General features: G+C 42.1%; 1 protein-coding gene across 4 annotated transcripts in view; it reads right to left on the bottom strand.

Moving 5' to 3' along the window:
* Positions 1 to 22806, bottom strand: part of RAB3GAP2 (RAB3 GTPase activating non-catalytic protein subunit 2) — a 57752-nt gene extending 34946 nt beyond the window's left edge. The window contains exons 1-9 of one of the 4 annotated variants that reach the window (XM_036354986.1): positions 22692 to 22806; positions 10289 to 10359; positions 6606 to 6729; positions 5451 to 5532; positions 3530 to 3577; positions 3376 to 3451; positions 2956 to 3057; positions 1610 to 1709; positions 941 to 1039 (exon numbers count right to left, since the gene is read on the bottom strand). In XM_036354986.1, the coding sequence (XP_036210879.1) occupies positions 941 to 1039; positions 1610 to 1709; positions 2956 to 3057; positions 3376 to 3451; positions 3530 to 3577; positions 5451 to 5532; positions 6606 to 6729; positions 10289 to 10359; positions 22692 to 22806 (817 nt within the window). Of the gene's footprint in view, positions 1 to 940; positions 1040 to 1609; positions 1710 to 2955; positions 3058 to 3375; positions 3452 to 3529; positions 3578 to 5450; positions 5533 to 6605; positions 6730 to 10288; positions 10360 to 12635; positions 12729 to 12834; positions 12972 to 22691 lie in introns of those variants that run through there. The other 3 variants (XM_036354987.1, XM_036354988.1, XM_036354989.1) reach the window with 3 other exon arrangements.
* Between the last annotated feature and the right edge of the window lie 2736 nt (positions 22807 to 25542).

The following is a 25542-nucleotide window of genomic DNA, read 5'->3' as shown; positions in this document are numbered from 1 at the left end:
CAAGCAAATATTACATTGACAAATAGAAAAAATATTAAAATAGCATGTTCTTCAACTCCACCCCGTTTCACTACCCTAACTCGGGAGCCCATTACTTCTTCCCAAGATTATTGCACTTCCCTACTGTACTCATTTCCTAGTCTTGACCCTTACATCGCGACCTCTGAACTTCCACCAGTGGTTTTCCTAACAGGCTGAGATAGTGTCATGCTCCTGCTCACCATTCCTCAGTGGCTCCCAGTGTGGCTGTGGGAAGGCTCTCAGTGCCTCCTGGAGAGCACACCGGGCCCTTCAAAACCTGACTCCTGTTTCTAAACTTGGCCTCGCTCCTGCCAGTTCTCCTGGGATCCACTGTTTTTCCAGAAGACGATGCACTTCCACCCTCATGCCTGCGTGGCAAGAATGCCTTCTCTGTGTCTGTTCTCTTGGCCAAGTCCTTCTTCTTCCCGTCCCGGATTAAAGTCCACCCTTCTTCCGCACTCCCTCAGTGCCGGGCCTCCCCCTGCTCCCAACGCAGCAGTCCACCGTCCACTCCAACGACCGTTCGGTTGTGGTCCTGGACCTATTCCACGGTTTCTTCCCACGACACACACACTTCCTGGCAGCAGCGACCATGTCTTCTTGGCTCTATTCCCGAGGCCTAGCACGGTGAGCCTTCAAATACTGGTTTCAAGGAGAAATCTGCTTTTCTCTATATTCTGCTGGCTTAAAGGTTACATTTTAAAAACACTAATCTATAGGGAAATTATATGATTAAACTTGTCTGCAGAAAAATCAAATCAAATAGTGAAAGTCTGAACTAACTTCCACGTGTCTCACTAAAAGCAATGCATTTTCTTTTCACATAAGAATAAATCTACAGTTCGAATCAATGAGATCCTGCAATCAAAAGGAATAGAAAGTAAATTTCAAAAGAACTGAGCTAGTAATGCTTACTTACCAATGCTAGCGTGATCAACGATAGTGTCAACATCTTGCAGACCCCATTTCTTGTAAGCTAACGGTGGTGGCTGTATGTTCTCATTGCCTGAAGCTGCAGCTGTCAAAGACAAAAATTAGACAAACCAACTTCACTATAATGAGTACAGTGAAGTTTTATATTTTTTAAAAATCACAAAAAATGTAATAACATTTTATGTTTTTATTGATTTCAGAGAGGGGAAGGTAGAGGGAGAGAGGGGTAGAGCATCAATGATGAGAGAATCATTGATCAGATATCTCCTGCACGCCCCCTACTGGGGATCAAGCCTGCAACCTGGACATGTGACCTGACTGGGAATCGAACTGTGACCTGGTTCATAGATCGACTCTCTACCATTGAGCCACGCCAGCCGGGCTATAGTGACTATTTTAAGTGTCCCCAAGACAATCAGTTTATAATGGGCTAAATTTCAAAATTTCAAAAACTATGAAATAGCTATAAAAATTCAACTGAATTCTGACTTAGTAGAAAAGCGTGTCTATTAGAGATGCACATTTTGCCGAATCCGTGAACAACCCCATTGTTCCTGTGCTGGTCACACTCGCCTCTGGCAACTCACAGGTTAAATAGGTTAAATGAAATTAGACAAACATCACCACAAGTTAGCTATTTCTTGCCAAAAATTACCTTTTGCTACCTGATTTCGACATGCACGAAGAGACTGAAAAAGGCTAAATCCATCAATAGTCACAATGGCAGCAGGATATAATATACTCAGCTCTTCATTCTACCAAAGAAAGAAGAAAATAATAAATCATCACTGCCAAATAAATGTATCCATTTTCCTATTAGAGCTGAGTGTCATGACTAATGTAAAGTAAAAAATACTATGACAACTGTCGACCACCAACACAAAACAACAACAAAAAACAACACAAGCAGAGGAAAAGTAAAAATAAATGGAAAATTAATTTCAGAAAGTTTTTGGCCAAGGAATTGAGATTCTTCTCGAATATAAACTTTTGTTCATGGTGAATAATGCTTTTAGGATACAAGGTGAGATTAACAAAAAAGGTATACATTTTATAAAAATAAAATACAGTCATTGCGCAAATACAAACACTATATAAAAGTAGAAAGAAAAAAGGAAACTCACCTGAAATCTCTGACAGGTCTCAGTACATATCCTCACATATAATCATACACTTTTGTGTGAGAATATACCACATATATTATCCCATAACATGTTTTAATTATTCAATAATATGTCCATGATTTTCCATTTTGCTAAGCGAACAAGTAGTTTTTCATTATGGCTACACAGTAATTAACTAGGCATTGCTTTACATTACTAATTAACTCTCTCATAGGAATTAATGGGTATTAATTTAGTCTTTCTTATAAGATTAATTTCTTCTATTGCTCCAGTCCTCATAGCTCTACTCCATCTATAATGCTAGTTAAGTCCCCACAGGCACACAATATATACACCTGTTAACTTTAAACCTTTGGAAGCAGGGTGGTACAAGGAAGGATCGAATATATGGGGTGTCCCCCAAAATTGTATACATAGTTTGAATAATTATTAATTCCAATGGATTAAATCTGAAAAGAAAGAAAAATCAATTGAGCTATCAGGAAAAAGTGTGGATACATTTTTGGAGGGACACCTTGCACATATATTTTGATACTTAAATCCAAATTAAAACTATATTATAAAGTTATATAATGCCACATTCTTGTTTTAAGTCACTGTTAAATTCTAAAAATAAGAAACCTTTCTTGGCTTCTGACTAAAATATTTTATTTGACTGCAGAACAAACATTAAATAATTAATGCAAAACTTCATTAAATAAGTAAAAGCATGACTGGTATTCTCTTTGCTCAGCTGTAAATTGGTTGTATCTCAAGAATGTGACCGTACAGCTTAACTGTGCCATCAGACAAAGATAGTTTTACCTCTCCACCTGATACAGAGAAAGACACGACTTCAGGTAAAGCCACTGGTACTTGAATACGAACTCTCACATACCTGCTCAGTCACGCCCGGATGTCGTGGGATCTCGTAGGTCCTGCATTTAAGCTGCAGCACAGGGTCCTCATTCAGAAGCTGTGCGAGCAACAGCACACCGTTCTAGGAGGAGGCACAGAGAAGGGCCCGGCTTGATTTCTCACCAACATACCTGAGCCGGTGCGGCCAGGCAAGGAGTACTGCATCCCCAATAAGTTCTCCACGGACACCAGGTCCTCTTTTCTCAGAAGAATACAGTTTCTCTTCTGTATCACTCTTACCAGAACTTTCTACCACCGCCCCTCCCCTGTCCAGCCTCCACCCCCATAAAGCATCAACTACACGTTCCCAGCCGGCAGGAAGGAGTCACAAACGACTACAGTGGTGCCTAACTAGGTGTCCTAGTCCCTGCTGTTTCCGACCAGGGGGCCCGGGGCTCACCTCCGTGTAGAAGCGCACGGAACCTGACGTGAAGCCCAGCACGATGCAGGTCCAGTCAGGGCGGCCCGTGGAACTCCTGCCACAAACAAAAGCCATGACCGGAACGGCCCAGCAATCACAGCAAAGCAAACAAACCCCTCTTATCCATCCTTACCGCTTCTGGCTTGCCAGCGGGATGCATAGGGCACTGGTGACATGCTCCCTAAGAACAAAAACAAAAGTGAGAGCTTATCTCATGAGTGGATGGACTGCTTTTACTTCTCTCGAATGTGACGTTAAAGGGCGGTAAGTGAGAGATGAGCTCTGTGGACCAGTCTGATTCAGTGCCTCAGTAAAATCACAGTAAAACTCCACCTTAAGCCCTGGCTGGTTTGGTTCAGTGGATAGAGCGCTGGCCTGCGGATTGAAGGGTACCAGGTTCAATTCTGGCCAAGGGCACCTGCCCAGGTTGTGGGCTCCATTCCCCCAGTGTGGAGCATGCAGGAGGCAGCCGATCAATGATTCTCTGTCATCACTGATGTTTCTATCTCTCTCTCCCCTCTCCCTTCCTCTCTGAAATCAATAAAAATATATTTAAAACAAACAAACTCCACTGTAAGTAGGACCATAAAATCCATTCTCACGAAAGGCAATGCCACATTCACTTGAGGGTAATTTAAAAGCAGTATTTTTCATTCTGTATTGTCATGAAAAGCATGAAAGTAAAGAAAGCAAAACCTGTCGACACACTGTGATTATGTACACAGAACTGAGACAGTATCAAAGCTCACCAGGCTGTCGCTACAGCCCACTCCCCTCTCCTCCGCATCAGTGAGAACTTGGGCGAGGGCAGGAGGCACTGTTGGTCACGGGAGTGCAGGTCTGCAGAGCACAGACTCCAGGGACCTACTGTGCTTCAACCAGTGGCTGCTTCGTTCAGAGTTTGCACAAACTGGCCCTGATAACCTATCTCTAAGCACAGGTTAGGATGGATGTTCCCGAGTGGTTCTTTTTTCATGACATGTCGGCTTGAAAAATTTGTCAGGAGCTCAGAGAACAAGCCCGAAAATAAAATAACTCCTTGACTGATCATTATTTAACCAGTCGAACCCCAGGACCGTTAGGAGAAACTAGAAATACTCTTGCCCACACGCCAGGGAATCACTGAACACAGTCAATCTTTTTGCTTGTTGTCTGTAAAGGAATTCAGCCAGTATGTTTGCTCTGCACTCGTGGCAGAAATGAAGTGTCTTTGAAATGCTTTAGACTAAATGACTTACTAGTAAGGAGAAATATTTTCATTTTTTGATAAGAGTATCTATAATGTGCAGGCATGTACTACGGGCTCCCACTTGGCTTTCTTTTATCTGAATTCAAAGTCTAAAAAATCGTATTCATTTTTATCAGAGAGCTTTGGGTCATAAAAATGCAATTCGAAACAGTTTTGGCTCCAGGTTCAGGCTAGCAGCTCCATCCTGTAACCATGTCAGAGATTTGATTGTATGACTCTTACTGGGTTAGCAGGAAACCTTGAATTCACCAACTTGCTTTTTTGAAGTATTTGTGAGTTCTAAGCATTAATGTAGCCCTGGGGTGGTGAACTCAGAAAACAAAGTAGAGATGACGTGTTATGGAATTGCACACCTGAAACCTATATAACTTTATTAGCCAATGTCACCCCAATAAATTCAATAAAAATAAAAATAGAAATGAAAAGAAAAAAAAATTACTGTAGCACTGTCCCCTTTAAGTACAAGTCCAATGCCAGCGAAGCAGAGAAGACAATTACTGCCCTTGACTTTCTGGCTGAATAAAATTAGCAATGGAAGATGGCGGAAAAGAAAAAATGTAGAAAAGATGTTATAAAATCTCTCTGACCTCTTCTTTAAATCCTCTCCAAACAGTTGTGTGTGTTTTTAAGAAATCACATGATGAGTAAAATTAAAACTTGCTAACTGAGTCATGCTCTACCACCTCAAAGTTGGAATGAATGTACACTTTCCAAAAGATGAAACTTAAATAGATTCGCTTACAATTCAAACAATTTCATATACGCATTTAACACACATAGAGGCAAAAAATGAACCGGTACCTACCCTTCTTCGACATTTAAAGAGCCACTCCAACCAACAGCAAATTGCATTTCTTCCTTTCCTTTATCACTATATTTCCATTTTGCTGAAAAAATTAAGTTATCACATAAAATAACTGTAATATACTAAAACAATAATTTATAAATTTCACTCTTTCCCTTTAGATTACAGCGGTTCTCAACCTGTGGGTCGCGACCCTTTTGGCGGTCGAACGACCCTTCACAGGGGTCGCCTAAGACCATCCTGCATATCAGATATTTACATTATGATTCATAACAGTAGCAAAATTACAGTTATGAAGTAGCAATGAAAATAATTTTATGGTTGGGGGTCACAACATGAGGAACTGTATTTAAAGGGCCAGAAGGTTGAGAACCACTGCTTTAGAAGGATGAGTACAAAATTTAATAGTTCTGTATTAATAGATTTGGGTCATAAATATAAGAGAATGTTCAAAAATTTTAATAAGATATTTATAAAACTCTACCCTTCGTCTCTCCTTCCTCTAATTAAATCCATATAATAAAGTTATTAATTCATATATACCCCCAACCTATTTTATGTATAAAACTACTTTTATCTTTAGATGACAAGAAAACTTCCTGTTAGATTTATGCTACTGGAGGGTAAATCTGCTTTATAAGATCATCCCACAGCCATTCAATATAGGATCTCATCTTGATCAGTGAGGTCTTCCTATGCTCTGTATACCCAAACCATAATTTTAACCTCAGCAAACATCATGAGCTGAACGCTTATGTCCCAAATAGAAAATTGCAGTACTGTGAGTTTTCAATTATAGTTGACAATCTCCTCGCTCTCATTATTACTAAAAAGGGTCAGCGGCCCGCTGAGCTCTGGCTGCCCTTGCAAGGACTGGGCAATGCCCAGCCATGTCTCCGATGTGCCACAGAGAGATGGCTAAAGTGTGTGCAGCCAAGAAAGAAAAACTGAGAGCGGGGAAAAATCAGAAAAGGAAAAAAGACAAAGAAATACAAAAAAGGAAATACAAAGTTTTATACAATATATAACATGAACTTTCGAATGCCACCATATAATGCACACAACAGAAATAACATCTTTTCTTTCCCTCTAATACATTTTCTGTCCTAGTCTATGCATTAAAATGAAGACCACTGGAAAATAACAGATACTCACGCACTAGAAATACAGCTTTCTGCTCCCGGGCTATCACCATAAGATCATTGGTTGGCGACAAGGATAAAACGCAATCTTGAAGCCAGGAAGTTTTTTGTGTTTTGCAAGTGTTTCCTTCTTCTTCCTGTGGGTAACAGGGCAAAGACTGTATATGCAACAATATCGAGAGTTATTTAAACTTAGCTTGTCCACCTTGAAGGGCGAGGGGGAAGAAAAAAGGGACAAGAAATCTTCCCAATTATTTCATAAAGTCTCAATAATATTTCTTATCAAAACATGTTAAAGATGACCAGCAAAATGTCCACTACATACAAACCTCAGCTTTGAATATTAATGCCAAAAACTTTTAACGTAAACAAATATAAACTAGCAAGACATTAAATATCACATAAGGGTCACTCCGAAAATGACTGAGTATTAGAAAATGCAGTAATAATCCTATGCCAGAGGCAGCCAGGCTGTCTGCAGCCAGATAGCAAAACAGAACTATCTGATGAGTACGGCTGTAGGATCTGTGAACTGTTTGCTACATCTGACACTTTTTTACTTGACCTGAAAGGTTTTTTCATTTTTTCAACTGAAAAATTATTTATGTATAAGTGAATTCCCAGAGTTAAAAAAAAAAAAATCAACAGATCTTAAAAGGTCTGCTTTGGAAAGTCTCTCTCATACTCCTGTCCTCTAGCTGCCCTGCTGACTCTAGAGCAGTGGTTCTCAACCTTCCTAATGCCGCGACCCTTTAATACAGTTCCTCATGTTGTGGTGACCCCCAATTTCATTGTTACAAACTGAACATCATTAAAGCATAGTGATCAATCACAAAAACAATAGGTAATTACATATGTGTTTTCCGATGGTCTTAGGCAACCCCTGTGAAAGGGTCATTCAACCTCCAAAGGGGTCGCGACCCACAGGTTGAGAACTGCTGCTCTAGAGACAAGCCAGGCAATCAGTTGTGGTTGTATTTTCAGAGAGGCTTTCTGCACATGCAAATAAATACATTTACTACCCTTTCCCCCTTTTTCTAACACAAATGGCAGCACACTACATACAGGTGTTCACAAAAGTGGGTTACAGAAGAAGACAAATAATACAATAACTAATAAATAAAAGCATAATATGCTAATTAGACCAGATGTCCTTCCGGACTAAGCCGGGGCTGCAAGGGAAGCCCGGGTCCCGGGTGCCTGCCGGTGGCCAGAGGGAGGAAGGCCTACTCTTGCACGAATTTCATGCATCAGGCCTCTAGTAACTAATAAATAATACAAGAGTGTGGGTCTGTCCCACGTCAGATGTTTAAGATGTTTTGAGTCCAAGTACAAGTAACATCACCAATGGCCTGGAACAGCAGAGATGAGGAAATCCCCTCGCCAGTGCGGGTCACAGTGAACTAGTGTTGAACTAATTTGCTTATATAATGAACAACAAAGCTTGATTTCCAACTTGTCAAAAAAGCCCAGGCTGGAGAGTGGGCCGGAAAGCCCTCGGGAGAATGTTCAGTGAGTACCAGCACACACTGGGCACCGACAAGATGCCAGCTCATCGGTTTGTTTTGTACCATAAAGGCATCTGCCTACCAATTAGGTTTTCTGAAAACTTCCCCCATAGTAACGGGGCCCATAGTCACCAATACTGCTCTCTGGAAGGTGCTGATTCTAAAACAACACCATCATTTGACAAGCTGGTTAATTTCCCAAGAGAAGCATGAAATTAAAACAAAACAAAAACAGCACCACCCAGGACTACCTTGCTTTCCACAAAGACTCGCCCCTACCAATTACTAAAGTGAACATTAAATGCACCCATTGGCTATAAGCATAACTCCTGCTGGGGCTTGGGGAGAGAATGTATAATTTTATTTAAATGTGGCCTAAACTTCAAGGACCTGTTTTCTTTGAATTGAGAGCAGCAAAACTTTTTCTTAGTGTGCACAAATATGGATTATGAAACCTAGACTATAGAAAGGAATTCATTCTAAATAACTAGGGCTGTCACATATTTTTAAATTTTTCTTTCTTTTGATTTTAAGCCCGCAAATTTGTCAAGTGAGTGTTTTTTTCAGAATGAAGCAGGTGGTAAAAACTGCAGTGATGTAACCAGCCTTTCAAGTAGAGCTGGCCACTACCGGGGCTGGTAAATTACCCCTCTGTAAACAGAATGGCACCCGGTTTTGGTACCTCAGCTGCTGCGGTGACCAGATTGCCGGAATAGTTTTTCAAAGTTGCCAACTTTAGTATAATGAGTCCATGATTTGCAATTTATATTGTCACTGTCACTGTGCTTTCACAGACATTTACATATTGCAGTGGAGAACCCAGGATAATTAAGGGGCTGTCAGCAAATTCACTGTAATTCTCACCAGTTTCCCATCTAAATCATAGAAATAAAATAGTCACCTACACTTTCTAAACCAAGAGATGTAAGTGCTTTGGCAATATTGAAACACAAAAAGTAAATAATGCTAAGTAAGTAGGTTTGTCTCCTCCCACCCACCCAATCTGCTATCAACATATGTAATGTCCAATGTATCTCAACGTTTTTATTTTTATTTTTTTTAGGTAGCAGGACTTTTCATTCCCAAACAAAATTCTATGCAACAGACTAATATATGAGACAGATAAAAGCAGAGCGTAGGAGCAATACAGCAGCTCTGTGGAGCCCCAGCGCTCTAACAAGTATGACAAGTACTGGTCTAGGCCAGTGGTCGGTAAACTGTGGCTCGGCAAACTGCGGCTCGCGAGCCACATGCGGCTCTTTGGCCCCTTGAGTGTGGCTCTTCCACAAAATACCAGCTCTTCCACAAAATGCCGACTTCTGCACATGGGCCACGAAGTTTCAATCGCACTGTACGTGTGCGCCCGCACATGGTATTTTGTGGAAGAGCCACTCTCAAGGGGCCAAAGAGCCGCATGTGGCTTGCAAGCCGTGGTTTGCCAACTACAGCTCTAGGCCATCTTCCACACTAGACACTACAATTCTCAGATGCAAGGTCTAAGGTCTTTTCAAAAATTAAAATGGGACCAGGCAAGAGGCTCTTTCTAAATGTCATTACTAACCTGATTACAGGTGACCCAGTGAAAAAAATTTACAAACACTATTAGTCACATAGACCTACAATTTCAATTTTTAAAACAACTTTTCTTCCTAACTTTAAAGGAAGTTAATGATAATTCAGTAACTCTTACAGTTTTACTTCCACTGTCAATTCAAGTAGGATTGATTCTATTATTATTTACTTTTAAATTGTATGCATACTATGATCCCATTTTAACAGAATTCTGTTTGCTCATTCATTCAGTCACTCAACCAGCTTAAAGCTATAGCAAAATGCCTACCTTTGTAAGCCCTTAAAGTCAATAATGAGACTTGCAGGGAAGGCAGGTGTTGAGTTTGCTGTTTCCATTCTGATTAGGTGGCTACCGCATATACTTTTGCATTTCATACATCGGCCAAAATTTGCTCTTATTCTTGTCTTGTTCTGTCCCTGGAGCTGGCTATGCCTTTGGAATGGTTCATAATCACAGAAAGCAGTGGAAACAACACGTATCTACTTAGTACTATTAAGCACAAAAATGCTCTTGACAAAGATTTTAAAATCTCAACCTAACACTGCAAGGTGTCACCATCATTACAAAAGGAAAATGCCACTATCAAAGCGCGTGCATGCAGTGATAAAGACTCACCGGTTCTTGAAGAGCGGGCTCTGCTTCCTCCCATGCTCCCCACCCATCATCTTCCCAGTTCGCTGATTTACCTGTTTTAAAACAGATGAAAAGTACTTACAGGAAATATAGAGCTTAAAGCATTTTAAAACATCTTCTCTAAACATAATAAAGCCAACCCCTGATAGACAGTACACATTATATAGATGTATAGTATATAAATATAATGCTGACGTTAATGAAGAAAATAACGGTAAACTATATTATATCAGGATATTGCTTATGTAATAATAACCAGGAAACATATGACCTAAATTTCCAAATCTATGTCATAATATAACTGTGCAAGTTGTTTGGATCTTAAGATACTGGACGTCCACATTTAAACCAAACTGCGACGGTGACTTTAAAAAAAATCTCAAAATGACAGCATTTGTTACTTAAGACATTAGACAAATTAAATATACACAGTGACAAAAATGCCTAAAGTTTTACACAGATGTCTTAAAAAGTGAGTTATTTTTTGATAAGACAAGGTATCAATGAAAACTAAGTATTGAAATGACAGATCTACTATTCTCTACCTTTTTCAGATATTTTGTGATTTCTTACACATGAGAAAAACAAACACTGTAACAAGGAATTAAAAATCCTATATAGGTTTGGAGAGTATGATTCCTTACATTGTTCATGTTACATGTTTTTATAAAATATTTTTGAATTTATCTTTTATGGTATCCCACCAGAAAGAAGGAATAAAACTATCATTTTTTAAATCATTTACTCTGAGTCAAACAATAGATGAATGATAAGTTGAGGCCCCCAAATCAGATTGCCTAGGTTCTTAGCCTGGATCCAGCATTTACCAGCTCTGTGACCTAGAGCAAGTTACCCACCTCTACAAGCTTTAGTTCTCTCACACTAAAAGCTTGGAAAACAGCAGTACCTACATCTCGTAGGGCTGTTATACGATGTAAACCAGGTCGCATACTAATGTCCTCAAGGCCCAACATGTAAGCTGGCAGTACTCAAGATTTAGCCATTACAACACTATAAAATATGAACAAAATACTGTATTTAAACCAACCAGCTTTAAGAATCTAAAGGGAAGAATCAATTAAAAAGATGAGCTGAACCTGATATCTAGTATGCCTACCGGTAGGAAGGAAATAGATCTTTCCCATCTATGAGGTTTTACAAGTTGCTAAAATCGATTAGGTCTAGATGGCAAAGAATGTTACAGTCTAGTATTTGAAATCATTGTTCAATTAGCTTCACGGTAATAATACTCTCTTAAATCTCTGGGATTTAAATACCAAGTAACTGCTTCTGAATACACATTGCTAGGTATATATTAAGTCCTCAAGGAGCACTATCTTCTGATTAACACTGTATAATTTACAAAAGGTTTCCAAATACATGTCCCTTAAACAGTGCAACAAATGTTCTGCTAAACGGGCAGCAGGAGCAGAGCAAAATACAAACCCACTCCTTAAAGAACCTGTAGTGTAGTTAGTGTAGGGGACAAACATATAATTATAACACATGCTGAGTGTTGTAACTGACTACTATGGGAACCAGATGAGGCAGTGAGAGAGACGAAAAAACATAGTGAGGAGTCATCTTAAACTAAGTCCTTCAAAAGTGGCCAGGAACCCTGCGGATATACTTGAAAAAAAGGTCAGCACGAGCAAAGGCAAAGAGGCAAGCAGACGCATTGCGCTACAGGGGTTATTGGATAACAACTGACACCTATGCTGAGTTTCTATGTGCCTAAGTGCTTTCTAGACATTAGTTCACTTAAAGCTCCACAAGGATCCTGTATCATCCCCCCTTTACAATGAGAAAAACAGATCGCTTAGTTTACACAGCTTAACCACCATCACAGGGGATTACGTGGTGGAGTGGGGTTTGAGTCCAGGTGGCCTGAGTTCCAAAGCCCATGCCTGCAAGTATTCTGTTACCCAGTATACTCATTTTCCTATGGCTTATGAAGAAGGATACCATTAAGAAACAGTGGGGCTTACAGTTAAGGTCGAAAGTAAGAATGGTTATTATTTTAATATAGAAACATTTCCTGGAGATTGAGACTTGCAGTTTTTTTTGTGTGTATACCTTGGAAAATTACAGTTTGTTCTGTGGCAACCTAATTCGGTTAGGTAATCTCTTTATTCTGCTAATTTTTCCATTGCACCAAAAACAACTGCCTCATTGTGGGGCTGGTGGCAACTAGGCCATCCATTTGCACAGTTTTAGAAAACTCACTGGCCCTGCTATGAAAAAGCAAAGTAACTAGCAAAGTGCATCACTCTAAAATCCAAGGTTCAATTTTTAAATTGCTGTAAGAATAATGTATTCATCAAATTACCACAATCTTTGAAAACCATGCAGAATGTATAGCACTTCATGAAGGTCAACTAGCCATTCATCCATCCATCCATCCATCCATCCATCCATCCATCCATCCATCCATGAAACACAGCATCTCTTCTGTCTTGAGCACTGAGCTAAATGCTGGAGATACAAAAGCAAATAAGCCTTCAAACAGATGAGTCTGTGCACATTACCTCTGTTGAATGCTGTACAAAACCAAACCATGCAAGCTGTGTTCTTTCTCCTCCATCCTGGCATTAAAAGTACCTGACTCACTTCCCAGATGACTCATCTGATCAAACAGAAGACAGCAGCAATCTGGACTTCCTGCCCCTGCAGAGACCCAATATCTCTTTATGCCACAATTCAACACATCCAGGAAGAGGAAAAACTTGAAAAAAAATGCTTTCTTTTATATAAGCTATGTGTGTTTATGACAGCTTAGCCATTTCTCCATGCCCCTGACGGGGGAGTTTCTATTAAGAAGTGGGGAAGAATTTAATCAGGCATCTCCCACTATCGCAGGAATACATTTTCCAAGGAGGCCACAGTACCAACGGAGGTTAAAGGGAGGTGAAACAAGCTAATACTCGGGTAGCTTAAAGATGTTTTTGAAGGCTCGCCTAGAATCCCAAGTCTCTTTATAATACTCTAAGAAAATGTACTCCAAATTCTAGTCGTCTTAACAATGGGAAACATTTTAAAACAACCGCCTGCAAACTGTGCACTGCCTTTGTGGCTATTTCTGTGCAGTGCCAGTGATGGAATTTCTGCAGCCTCCTGACTTCCGTTAAAATCATTTGACACTGTTTTGCAGGCTGCTGACGTCCAAATCAATGGAATTGAGCAGAAAATTAAGAAAATGGCATTCACATTCACTGCTTTCATACAGCCAGAGCTGGTCTCTTCTGCTGGTTCCCCTCCTTCTCCAGGTAGCCCTAAAATCTCGGCGAGGACGAGATGAAAGTAATGAATTAGGGATGACTGACGTTTCAGGGTTGGACCCACCCACGAATCTGAGGCAGATCACTAGCTTCAAAGATAAACTTGAATACCAATAAAATCTGATCCTAAACATCGTTTTCCTACCATCACCCTTCTTTCTTTTTCCCTCACTGGTGGGCAGGTGTTAGCAGCACTATCCAAGGAAAATATCATGCGAGCCACACAAGTAATTTAAAATTTACTAGCAGCTATATTTGAAAACTAGGTGAAATTAATGGTAATATTTTATGTAACGTAATAGTCAAAGTATTACCATTTCAATATGCAATCTATGTTCACTGACACATGATATCATTTTACTGTGTTTTCCATGCTCAGGCTTCATAGTCTGTGTATGTTACACTTAGAACACACCTCAGTTGAGGCTAGTCACATTTCAAGGGCTTGCCCGCACAGTGATGGTGGCTACAGTGTGAGACAGCCCCGGTTCTTACCCTTATCAAGTTAACTATTAGGTCTCCAGCTGCCTGGCTTGGATAACCACCTTTACCCCTAAGGCAGCGGTTCTCAACCTGTGGGTCGTGATCCCTTTGGCGGTCGAACAAAAGACCATCCTGCATATCAGATATTTACATTACGATTCATAACAGTAGCAACATTACAGTTATGAAGTAGCAACGAAATGATTTTATGGTTGGGTCACAACATGAGGAACTGTATTTAAAGGGCCAGAAGGTTGAGAACCACTGCCCTAAGGAGTTATATGACTTTGGGCAATTTAACTAATCTCTTACTGCCTGGCTTCCTCTTTAGCAAAATGGAGTTAGTCATTGTATCTACTCATATATACAGTTAATACATGCAAAGCCCTCGGGACAGTGCTTGGCACGAGACACCCTTAAGTGCTGATAAAATTATCATTCTCCAAATACAACATCCCCAATTCCTCCTTCTCACTCTCTGCCTCTGCCTCACACACACTGTCTCTACCTCTTCAGATTCAGCTTTTACTCAAGGGCTCAGAGGAATCCTTTAGGGAGTTTACTTACATCCACCAATGATCTTTCTCTCTTGTGAAACCTCAGCATTTGGCTGTATTTTTGTTTCAGAACTTAATTACAAACTGCTTGGGCCATCTGTTGAATTGTTAACTTGTCTGGTTTTTCATAAATATAGATACCTCTGTCTATACAACTTAAGCCTTGGAGAGCAGGGAGTGGGCGTACTGTGTGTGCGCCAACACTTATACACACACATACGTATTCTTTTCACATTCTTAGTCATCTTTCTTTAAAATTCACCGAAAACCAAGGATGTATTGAAGATTCATTTAAAGTATTAAGAAGACTGTCCACTTAAAATATTTTGTTAGTCCACCTCCCTTGCTGAATACCCTTCTCCCTGATCTTATACCACATCTTGAATCATACTTGCTCTCTCTCTGAATAAAATTAATATAGAGAATTAACAAAAAGCAACTAACTACCTCCTCACTGACTAGTAACTTGACTTTTCAGTCCTTAACTTTTTTATACCCAGCACCAATGAAGACTAGAATAATTGGTAATATAAGCATAAACCCTTGTTCTTACCCTTATCAAGTTAAATGTTTTGCCTGAATAAATGAAACCAATGACTTCAAAATATAAAATGTAACTACAACTCCTTCTGGAGAGAAGTTTTTCCCGAAGAGATCAGATTATACTAGTATTAAAAAAAACCTGTTCAGTCTCTCACTTGATAAATGATATACTCACTGAACCCTTCACACCACTGAGAAAACACATTTTATCAACCATCAAAAAAATTACAGATGTCTTTTTTAGGGTTATTCCCAATGAATGAGTTATTCTACCAACAAAAGCTTAAATAAGAAATTCAACTTCTGCTTTCTATAGCTCTATTTAATTCCAAAAATACATCATTCTGATTTGCTTCTGAACAGTCTGTCCTCATAAAACTCATAAACTGCCTGTATGTTTTTCATATAGTAAGAACCTGAAGCTAGAAAGGAAATTGAATTCTAGAAGTGGGCAATTAATTTGACAGCATTTGCTTTTTCCAATATGAGTATGTCAAGATCGAGAACTAAATGAGACACTGAAATCATTAAATGTTAGGAAAAGAAAAACTTAATTTAATCCCTATGGCCTAATGAAAGATCTTATTAGCACAGAAGCAAATTCATTTCCGTCCTTCCGAGACAAAAAAAAAAAAAGAGAGAGAGAGGAATAATGTACTTGTTTCTATAAAGAGGAAGAACCTCTAGAAGCTATGACTTGTAAATAATTCAGGGGATCCAACACAATTTAGTTGGGCCTTCCAGGCCATGGCAAGGAAAGTATCATGTAGCAATACAAAGTTAAAAAAAGAAAAAAGAAGAAAAAAAAAAGACTAACTCATGGAGAATCTGCTTCTGGATTTCCTATGCCTCAGAATTATTAATATTTTTCTATTTCTAGAGAGATGGAAATGGGAAACTAAATCTCGCATTAGCATATTCCTTTCAGCACATAAACACATGCAGCAATCTAAAATGAGGAGGCCATCCCATTTTCAACAGCAGGGGTTTAGCTCTTTCAAATCCCATGATTAAATCAGACTGGATCTTTAAGGTCCCTTTCGGTTCTAGAATTCTAATGACTCATATTGTCAAATAGGTGACCTCATGCATCACATAAGAACACATGTTCTGATAGCCAATTCACAAAGTGACAAAACTGAACATATCTTTAGGCAGAAAGAGGTTTATTAAATATGCTCCCTTTGCCGAAAGACGTAAGAAATCTTTTGGCCCAACTTAACAAAAACAATAAAACAGACTTGAAGAAATTTAATATGCCTTCTTCTCTGTTGTATTATTTGGTTTTCAAAGTAAGGGCAATAATTTGTTAGAAAGAACTTATATACCTCTTATAATTGTTTCCGACAACTTCATACTTATGTTACTGATTTATTATATCCGAAGCAGCAAAGACAGGCATAGCTAATCAGGTGAGGGAGGGCATGCCATTATGAAATGTAGCTGAAGGTGTGTGAATACTGCCAGCTAAGGCTAATCTCTGAATATTCTAAAGAAGCCAATTCGACATCTTCCTTATTAAATCCATCCTAATATTCAACTACTGTCCCTAGGAGAAAGCTTTCCTTAAATCCTTCCAATACCAGCTTAATCTTGCTATTACTTGCTGCTTAAAAAAAACACACAGAATATATACAATGATCTTAATACCACAAGAAAACCATTTTTCATTTATTAGAAGAGCAAAAGTCAGAGAAACTGATAACCTAGTATGATGACAAATATGTATGTAAATAGGCACTTCGGTTTGCCAAGGTTAGGAATGCAATTTTGAGTTACTTTTTGTACATGGGGTAAGATCATCCCTTTTTACATGGATATGCAGTTTTCCCAACATGTGTGCTGCTGAGACTGTCCTTTCCCCACTGAGTGGTCTGGCGCCTTGTCAAAGATCATTTGACCACATAAGCAAGGCTTTATTGCTGGGCTTTCTATTTACTGCACCGTTCTACTCGTCTGTCTTTAATGCCAGCACCATAGAGGTCTGATTACTGTCACTTTGTAATATGTTTTGAAATCAGGAAGTATGAATCCCCAACGTTTTTCTTCTTTTTCAGGGTCCATGTCTCGTTTTTTATGCATGCTATGATGCCAAAGAAAAAAGATTGGGAATGACTGAGCCCTATAAAAAATGTCTTCACACTTTTTGCTTATATACACTCCCAAAGACTTTTCCCTAGTATGTATCCTTTGCACAAAAAAAAAAAAAAAAAAAAGTGATTTCTGATATATTATAAACATGGGCATTAAAATTTTAATATAAATTTATATCATCCTTTTAAACTTATTCAGTGGATTCTAAATACTATAGGGAAATGATACTCACCAACATCCATTAAAAAGTATGATGACCTTCTCTAAGAGTAATTTTATAAGTCCTTATTTCTCCTTCAAGTTCTGTTTTGCACTCCATTTCCTCCACAGAATACTATTCTAATGTAATGTATTATTTACTTATTTATTTACTGCCCAACTCAGTTATAAATATCAGAAAGCTCCAGTCTAGAAGTCCAGGCTCACTGGAAATCTAGTCACTGTAGGTGAAGTAAGGACCCATGCCATCACCCGTATCTGAAATTTCAAAGTAGGAGACATTTTACTATCTGCTTAGTAGATATTAAATTTTGATTTAGTAGAAGCAACTATGATGGGTTCTCACTAATGTAAACCACTGGGAAACAGTAGGGTTCGATGTCTCCTTTAAAGCGACAGAGGACAGCCTCATTTTGAAGATAAAGAGTAACCAAGTCATGCTGCTATTCGCTGACAACTCAAATACCCAGGCACCAGCTAGCGCTATGTCTATGGCAGCTGCTCACATTAAAATAAAAGAATTATTAACCCAACTAATAAGCTTCCCAAATTATCACTGATCTAGGACAAATAGTTCATGAAAAGTAAGTAAGTTTTCTTTCTTTCTTTCTTTCTTTTGGTTTTCCATATCCTCTAGACATTAGCTGGGATAAGAAATTAAAACTATGAGCTAGGAAAAGAAATAATCTCATGATTTCTGCTTCCCAATAAAGTAATCATTTATAACACCAATAAAGTGAAGAAAAGCAAAGTTAAACACCACCAGCAATTTAAGGCAAGTACTATTTTTTTAAAATGTATTTTTTATTGATTTCAGAGAGGAAGGGAGGAGGATAGAGAGAAACATCAATGAGGAGAGAGCATCATTGATGGGCTGCCTCCTGCACGATCCTGGGGATTGAGCCCACAACTCGGGCATGTGCTCTTGACTGGAGTCGAACCCGGGACCCTTCAGTCCACAGGCCGATGCTCTATCCACTGAGCCAAACTATTTACCCCACTGAACTAACTTCATTTTTACTCTATAGATTTCATCCTCACAAAAATGTAGGTTCAGGTTTTTTTTTAAAAGAGCTCTTTACAAAACCTGATGTTTTGCAAAAGATGGCTCGGAGGGATTACTGAAATCCATGGCCCTAGCCTTTCCCAGAATTCCCAGTAAACTACCCCCAGCAGGGCAAGCTATTTTCCTGATTTTTATTTGTAAATTAAAGCACCATTTAAACTATAAAATATAGTCTTGGCAAAGGGGCTCACTGGGTAATAGGTTCTTTCTCCATTTACTTTCTACCTGAACTGATGTTAGCCATAATACCAACAAACATAAACCTACAAAGTTGATTTAAAAGGGTAATAAATTAAATATCTTCAAACTCATAGGCATATTGCAAATTAGCCTAGAAGTGTGGGGTACGATTATATCCCCAACTACCTGGATTGAGTTCATATCCTAAGGCTACCCTTTGCTGTGTGACCTGGGACAACTATTCCATTTGTATGTGCCTAACTTTTAGCACCCGTCACCGTGCCATGCAATATGGCAGCCAGTAGCCACACGGGGCTATGTCAATGAAATAAAGTTAAAAATTCAGTGCCTCAAGGCACGTGCCACGTTTCAAAGGCTCCACAGGCCGATGTGGCTAGAGACTGTCGTACTGGACAGTGCAGACATGGCGATGAAAATAAACGAGATGACATGATTGAGAGCAACAAATGAGACCGAGGGAGCGGGAGTGACTACTTTAGATGACATGGTGGAAAAGGCCTCACTGAGATGTTGACATCTGAGCTGAGACTTGCATGACAAGATGCAGCTGGCATGCAAAGGCCTGCATAGAGCATCCAAGGCAGAGAAAAGGGCAAGGGCAGAGGCCTCTGGTGCCAATGCGCTTGGCTGGTTTAACAACACGAACTATGTTTGAAGCGCAAGAAATCAAAGAGGGGAGCTTGAGGCGCAGGAAGTGGAAGGAGGCAGGGCCTCAGGGGTCTTGTGAGCCATGCAAGAATGTTGGGTTTTATATGGAAGTGCAATTGGAAGCATAGAGACTTCTAAAGAGGGGAACGTTACCATCTAAACTATGTCTAAGAACTCACTCTGGCTGCCTTAGGAAACTAGTTAAAGAAACCCAGAGTGCAAGCAGGGAAACCTGTTAGAAGGCAGGTGCCATTGCCCAGGTGAGAGCAGATGGTGGCTTGGACTGGGAGAGTGAGATACAGAGACTGGGTTCTTTTTGTCTGCATCCCATCTACAGTCCTGTGTCTACTGTCCTTCACACCCTGGCTCCCTGAAATAGTCAACTTCCTTTTTTTAACTCCTCACTATCCTGCAAATATACGTTCTGCCCACACCTTTCCACCGAAACTGTCCTAAACTCCCAGTCACCTCCACCTTCCCCAAACCAACAAGCACTTCTCTCTCCTTACCTTACCTTGGCTCACCTCTGCTGCATTTGCAACAGCTGACCACTCTGACTTCTCAATTTCTCTCCTCCATCAGCTTTGGGGCATCCAGCTCACCTACTTTCTCTCTCTCTTACTCTTGTTCAGCCTTCTTCCAATGAACCCCCACCTGACTCAAACTTCAGTCCTCAGTTCAAGCCAACTAGGCTGCCACCCACTGCAAAAGGTGTTTCCGCCAATGACGGACCGCATAGACGAGGGTGGTCTAGAACAGTGATGGCGAACCTTCTGAGCTCGGCGTGTCAGCATTTTGAAAACCCTAACTTAACTCTGGTGCCGTGTCACATATAGAAATTTTTTGATTTTTGCAACCATAGTAAAACGAAGACTTACATTTTTGATATTTATTTTACATATTTAAATGCCATTTAACAAAGAAAAATCAACCAAAAAAATGAGTGTCATAGGTTGGCCATCACTGGTCTATAAGATTATAACAGAGCTGAAAAATCCTCACTGGCTAGTGACTTTGTGGCCATCTTAACCTCACAGTACAAAGCACTGCTCAGTGTTCGTGGTGGTGCTGGTGTAAACAAGCATACTGCGCGGCCGGTCAGGTGAAGTATGACCATACAGCCACAGTAGCAGGCTGTACCACCCAGGTTTGTGCACTCTACGCTGTTCCCACAACAGCGCGACCACCTAACGGGGCATGACTGCATACGTAATCCCTGAAACTCATCGGACACTGATAACTCTCAAATGAACATCTCTGACCCAGGAATCCTTACTAAGTTTTAGACCGCTGTATCTGGTGTTGGACTGGCCCCTCCTACCTGGGCATACCGCAATATTTAAAATGCAAAAGGTCCCAAACTGATCTCCTTCATTCTCTCATTACATTCCCTTGCTCAAAGTCAAAAGCCCAGCGGCATCCTCAACGCCCTCTCACTCATCAGCTATAACGCCCATCACCAGGTCCTGCAGGTTCTGCCTCCTTAATGCTCTCCAATCTAGCCCTTCCTCTCAAGTCCTGCTCAGGCTGCTTTGGCTCAAGCTCACATCACTTCTTGCGTGGATTATTGGGATAGTCTCCCAACTAACTTACCAGCTTCCTACCGCTCCTGCCCGTGGCTGTGGAAGCACGTCATAGCGATTCAAAAACTTCACTGACTACACTAAGTTCAAATCTGACCATCCACATCGCTTCTCTGCTTAAAGCATCCCACCACTTCTCACGAGGCTTCTTATGATCCAGCTCCCTCCCTGTTACCTTCACAGCCCCCCCAACCCCCCACATTCTCCTCTGTCAGGCTTTCTTAGTTCTCTAATACCCTGTCATTTCAGCATCCTTCCTCAGCACATGTTATTATTACCTCTCCCTTATTCATCCAACGACTACTTCAAAGGTAGGCTTACGTATTACCACTTCAGGGAAGTGTCCCGAGTGCCTCATAAAACTATATCTGCATTTATACATATATTCATATATGTACATATATGTACACATCTCGCTCGCACGGCATGGTGGCTGCTCATTTATTCGTCCCAGTAAATTATAAGCTCCAAGAGGGCAGAGACCACCAACCTTGTTGGGTGTGTAGCACTAGAATAAATATTCAGACAGTTTTGATTTGCTCTCCTGGAAATTTAAAAAACAGGGTGGAGCTTATGCGGTGGGCCTTGTACCACCACCCCAGCACAGCCCAAAGTGACAGCAGGGGGCTGCAAAGCCAAAGGTGCTTCCGGTTGGAACTGTGAAGAAAACAACACACAAAACACCCGCCCTCTCCACAGGAGGCAGCAGGACGCTGAGGAGCCAGGCAGTGACTAATGAACCTGACCTAGGACCTTACACTTCGGGGCCAAGGCTGCGCGCTGTGATGATAATAGTAATAACTGGCGGAAGGCCTCCCGTCTCAATGAACCTTCATGTAAATATCTCCCTACATGCGATTTCAGTTCTTGCTGTGGGTTCTCGCTCCCTTCCTGACAGGTTACTACCCTTACTTAGGAGTCACTCACTTGTCAATCAGCCATTTGGTCTCTACATCTGAAGGGGGGGAGGGGGGGTTAGGAGAAGAGGCGCGAGGGCGAAGATAAACACTTCTGGAAGGGGGAGCAGTGGTTCTCAACCTGTGGGTCGCGACCCCTTTGGCAGTCGAAGGACCCTTTCACAGGGGTCGCCTACGACCATCCTGCATATCAGATATTTACATGACGATTCACAACAGTAGCAACATGACAGTGATGAAGTAGCCACGAAAATAATTTTATGGTTGGGTCACAGCATGAGGAACTGTATTTAAAGGGCCAGAAGGTTGAGAACCACTGGGGGGGGGGGTAGGTAGGAGAAGGACACGGACTCGGGGATGGGGAGCCGGACCCAGGGTTGGGGAGCCGGAATCAGGGTGGGGAGCCGGAATCAGGGGTGGGGGAGCCGGACCCAAGGGTGGGGGAGCCGGACCCAGGGTGGGGGGAGGGCGGGATGGGGCTGGAGCACCGACAGCTGTCAAGGCACCGGGAACACCGGGTGGAAAGGCAGGCGGGGGAGGTGAAGAGGACGCTGGCGGAGAGAGCCAGGGGCCGGGGCTGGGACACACGGGGACCGAGGAGGCGGACGAGGCTTGGGGCAGGCGGCGGGGTGCTCAGGAGGAAGCCGGCGAGAGGCAGGCGACACCCACGCTGCCGGGCGGTGGCGGCTTGGGGACGCGCAGGGCGGGGGGTCCCCGCGGGGGGCGGGGGGAGAGGGCGGGCGCGCGGGGAGGAGGGCGCCCCCGGGGCCGGGCGCGGCGCGGCGGGGGCACTTACTGGGGTCCCTCCGCAGGGCGCCGAGGGGGGTCTCCCCCCGCAGCTGAGGGAACAGGAAGTCGCGGGCGGCCGGCAGGTCCTGGAAGGAGCAGAACTGGACCACGGAGCAGGCCATGGCTCCCGGCGGCCCCGCCGGTCACCCACCCGACCCGACCACGCCCGCCCCCCGCCACCCCACGGGGGCCGCCGCCGAGCCCCAGAGCGTCTGCCACGCAGGGGCGGGGCCACCACACCGGAAGCTGTCAGCGCACGCGGCCCTCCCGCCCCCCGAGCCCTGCGCAGGCGCAGAACGGCCCGGCCGCCGCGTCACGTGACCAGCGGCGGCCCTGGGGCCCCGCGCCGACGTGGAGGCCTGCGACCGACTCCGGGGCGGGTTCTGCGCCGCCTCCCAGGAACGAACCCCCTTTATTCATTCTGGCTTTTCGCCGGAGGTGATCTCTGGCTGTTGTCCGCGTCGAGCCCTGTCATTGAAGCGATCTTAGGGGTACCTTGCTATTGGCCAGATCCTGACCGTGCAGAGAACCATCCCGGCTAAACCAGAGGCAGGCCGGTGGGGGACGGTAGCATGCAAGTGCCCGAGTTTGCAAAGATGAATGCCTCTTCCCCCCAGGCTAGCTTGAAATGCGCCTCCTGCAAATTCCCAGGGTGCCATGCACACCCCGTACAGTACTATGCGTCACACTGTTACTCGCTTACGCTTTGGACCTGCATTGGATTTCCCATTCATTCACCCATCCACCCATTCAACAAATGTGCATTGCTCCTCGTTTCTATTCCAGACACGCGAGGCGTGGAGTATAGAGCAGAGAATAAAAGAGATTAAGTACCCGTTCCCATGGAGCTAAAATTCTAGCAACTGGCACAGGTAGTAAGCAATTCATTAATTACTTAACCATTTAACTGAAATGGGAAAAAAAACACAACGCACGATTTAACTGATAATGCTAAAGAAAGAAGTACTGAGTGCTGTGACAGCACGTGACAGGGAACCTTGCCTAGTTTCTTGCTTTGTTTTATTGGGGGTGGGGGGCGGATGGTTGCCAGGCTCAGGTACAGACTTCGTGGTGAACTCCTGGAGTTGGGGTCTCATTTAATGTCCCTTCATGTCCACAGTGTCTAGCTAGCATAGGACCCGGCACATAGTGCTTAACAAATATTTGCTGGAGGCATAAATGGAGTAGAATGTGTACATCAAGTAAACAAAAGGAGCCATTTCTTTACAAAGCACTTTAGATTTTTTAAAGTACTTTTCCATCCATTGTCCAATTGGGTAGTCACGATGTCATCTAGAAAGTGTGTCTTAGCCTAATTTTTTAAATGAAGTAATGTAAGTGTCTTTGAGCAGACTCTTGAAGTTCATTTCAATTATTTTTCTAAAAAGTACAAACCGAAGAAGGAATTATTTTAAAGTTAACACACCACACTGCAGACACTCATGGGCTTCCCCAGAGAAACCTAAAGTGGTTGTCCACTCTGAATGACAGAAAATGGGATGGAAATAAGTTGAAGGCATGTAGATGAAGTCCAGGGCATTGATTTCTGTCGGGGCTGTGTACACACTTTCTTCTAATAATATAACTACCATTAATTTCTCCTCCATTAATTCCTGTTTCTAGAGCAGGACGAATTTCACAAAACAGGATAGATACTTCCTATGTTATCAGGTTCACAGAGAGCAGTTCTTCATCCATAACATACCTGCTTGGATGAGATGTGCTGTGGCGTTCCTTAAGCACCAGAGACCTGTAATTCTATATTCAAAGCTTGCAGAAAAGGCAAGCCTTCAGTGCTCCCATTTTCCATCTGGGGGAAAAAAAAAAAGCAGTGCTTCCTAAGATCTTCCAGTCCTGATGATTAAACCCCAAAATACAACCCCAATACCAAAGTAGAATACAATTTAAACTTAGACTCTTAGCTTCAGAGGATGAATGAAGGACACGTGACACTTTTTGGAAGCGTACTGTGTCACTACTTGGAAACCATTCAAGTTCCTATTCAGGTAAATGCATTTTGTGGAAGTAACTGCTCTTGGCCGATTCCACTGGCCTTTGTTCTGCCCTCAGGCATTCATATATCTCCGTGCCGGGGCCATGGAGTTTCATTACTGCTGTTTCGATGGTGAAGTTCCTGACTTCCGTCCAAGTTGTATTGAAAAGCCTCATTCATGAATGTTTTTAAGGTCTTTAGAGACCCTTCACAGAAATTACAGCACATTCATGAACTGCACTCTTCCCCCAGGAAGTTGTAAAGCTGCAGGGGATGACTCTGGAGTTCTGCTGCCATGGTTTCTGGAAGGCGTGCCTTTTCTGCAAGCTTTGAATATAGAATTAGACAGTGAATGACGCTCACTGCCCAGTCCTAAGAAAGCACATTGCAGGGGCGCTTGCCGAAGTGTGATTTCGGGGGCTAATTAAAGTGGTGTGACCAGCATAATCACGAGAGGATGCTAGCACGAACTCTCTCCAGCGTCCATCACCGTGAGTTAGAACCCACAAGGTCCATAAACAGCTAGTTTTATTTGCCGAACACCAACGGAGGATAAGTGCCATCTGTCTTATTGAACTAGAGGTGCTGTGGTGAGCGCAGTGAGGTGAGAAGGACTAGCCCGCCAGAGACACTACCTCACTGGGGAACAGACAAACACTGAGAACTCTGACAAAAGCAGAGGCATGGGTGCCCTTTGGTACTCACATAGAGGTACGCTGGGAACATTCTACAATACTTGATTACTGAGCATCTGCCTTTGAAATCCTTCAGAACTCAGTTCCAACGTCACCTCCTGGGTGGAGGACCTGACGTTCCCAGGCAAAATGAGCTTTTCACTATGTAACTACTCTAAAACTTAGCACCT

Source organism: Myotis myotis, unplaced genomic scaffold (genome assembly GCF_014108235.1).
Source record: "Myotis myotis isolate mMyoMyo1 unplaced genomic scaffold, mMyoMyo1.p scaffold_m19_p_21, whole genome shotgun sequence".
In the NCBI taxonomy this organism is placed as follows: domain Eukaryota; kingdom Metazoa; phylum Chordata; class Mammalia; order Chiroptera; family Vespertilionidae; genus Myotis; species Myotis myotis.
This window is presented reverse-complemented; position numbering and strand designations above follow the sequence as displayed.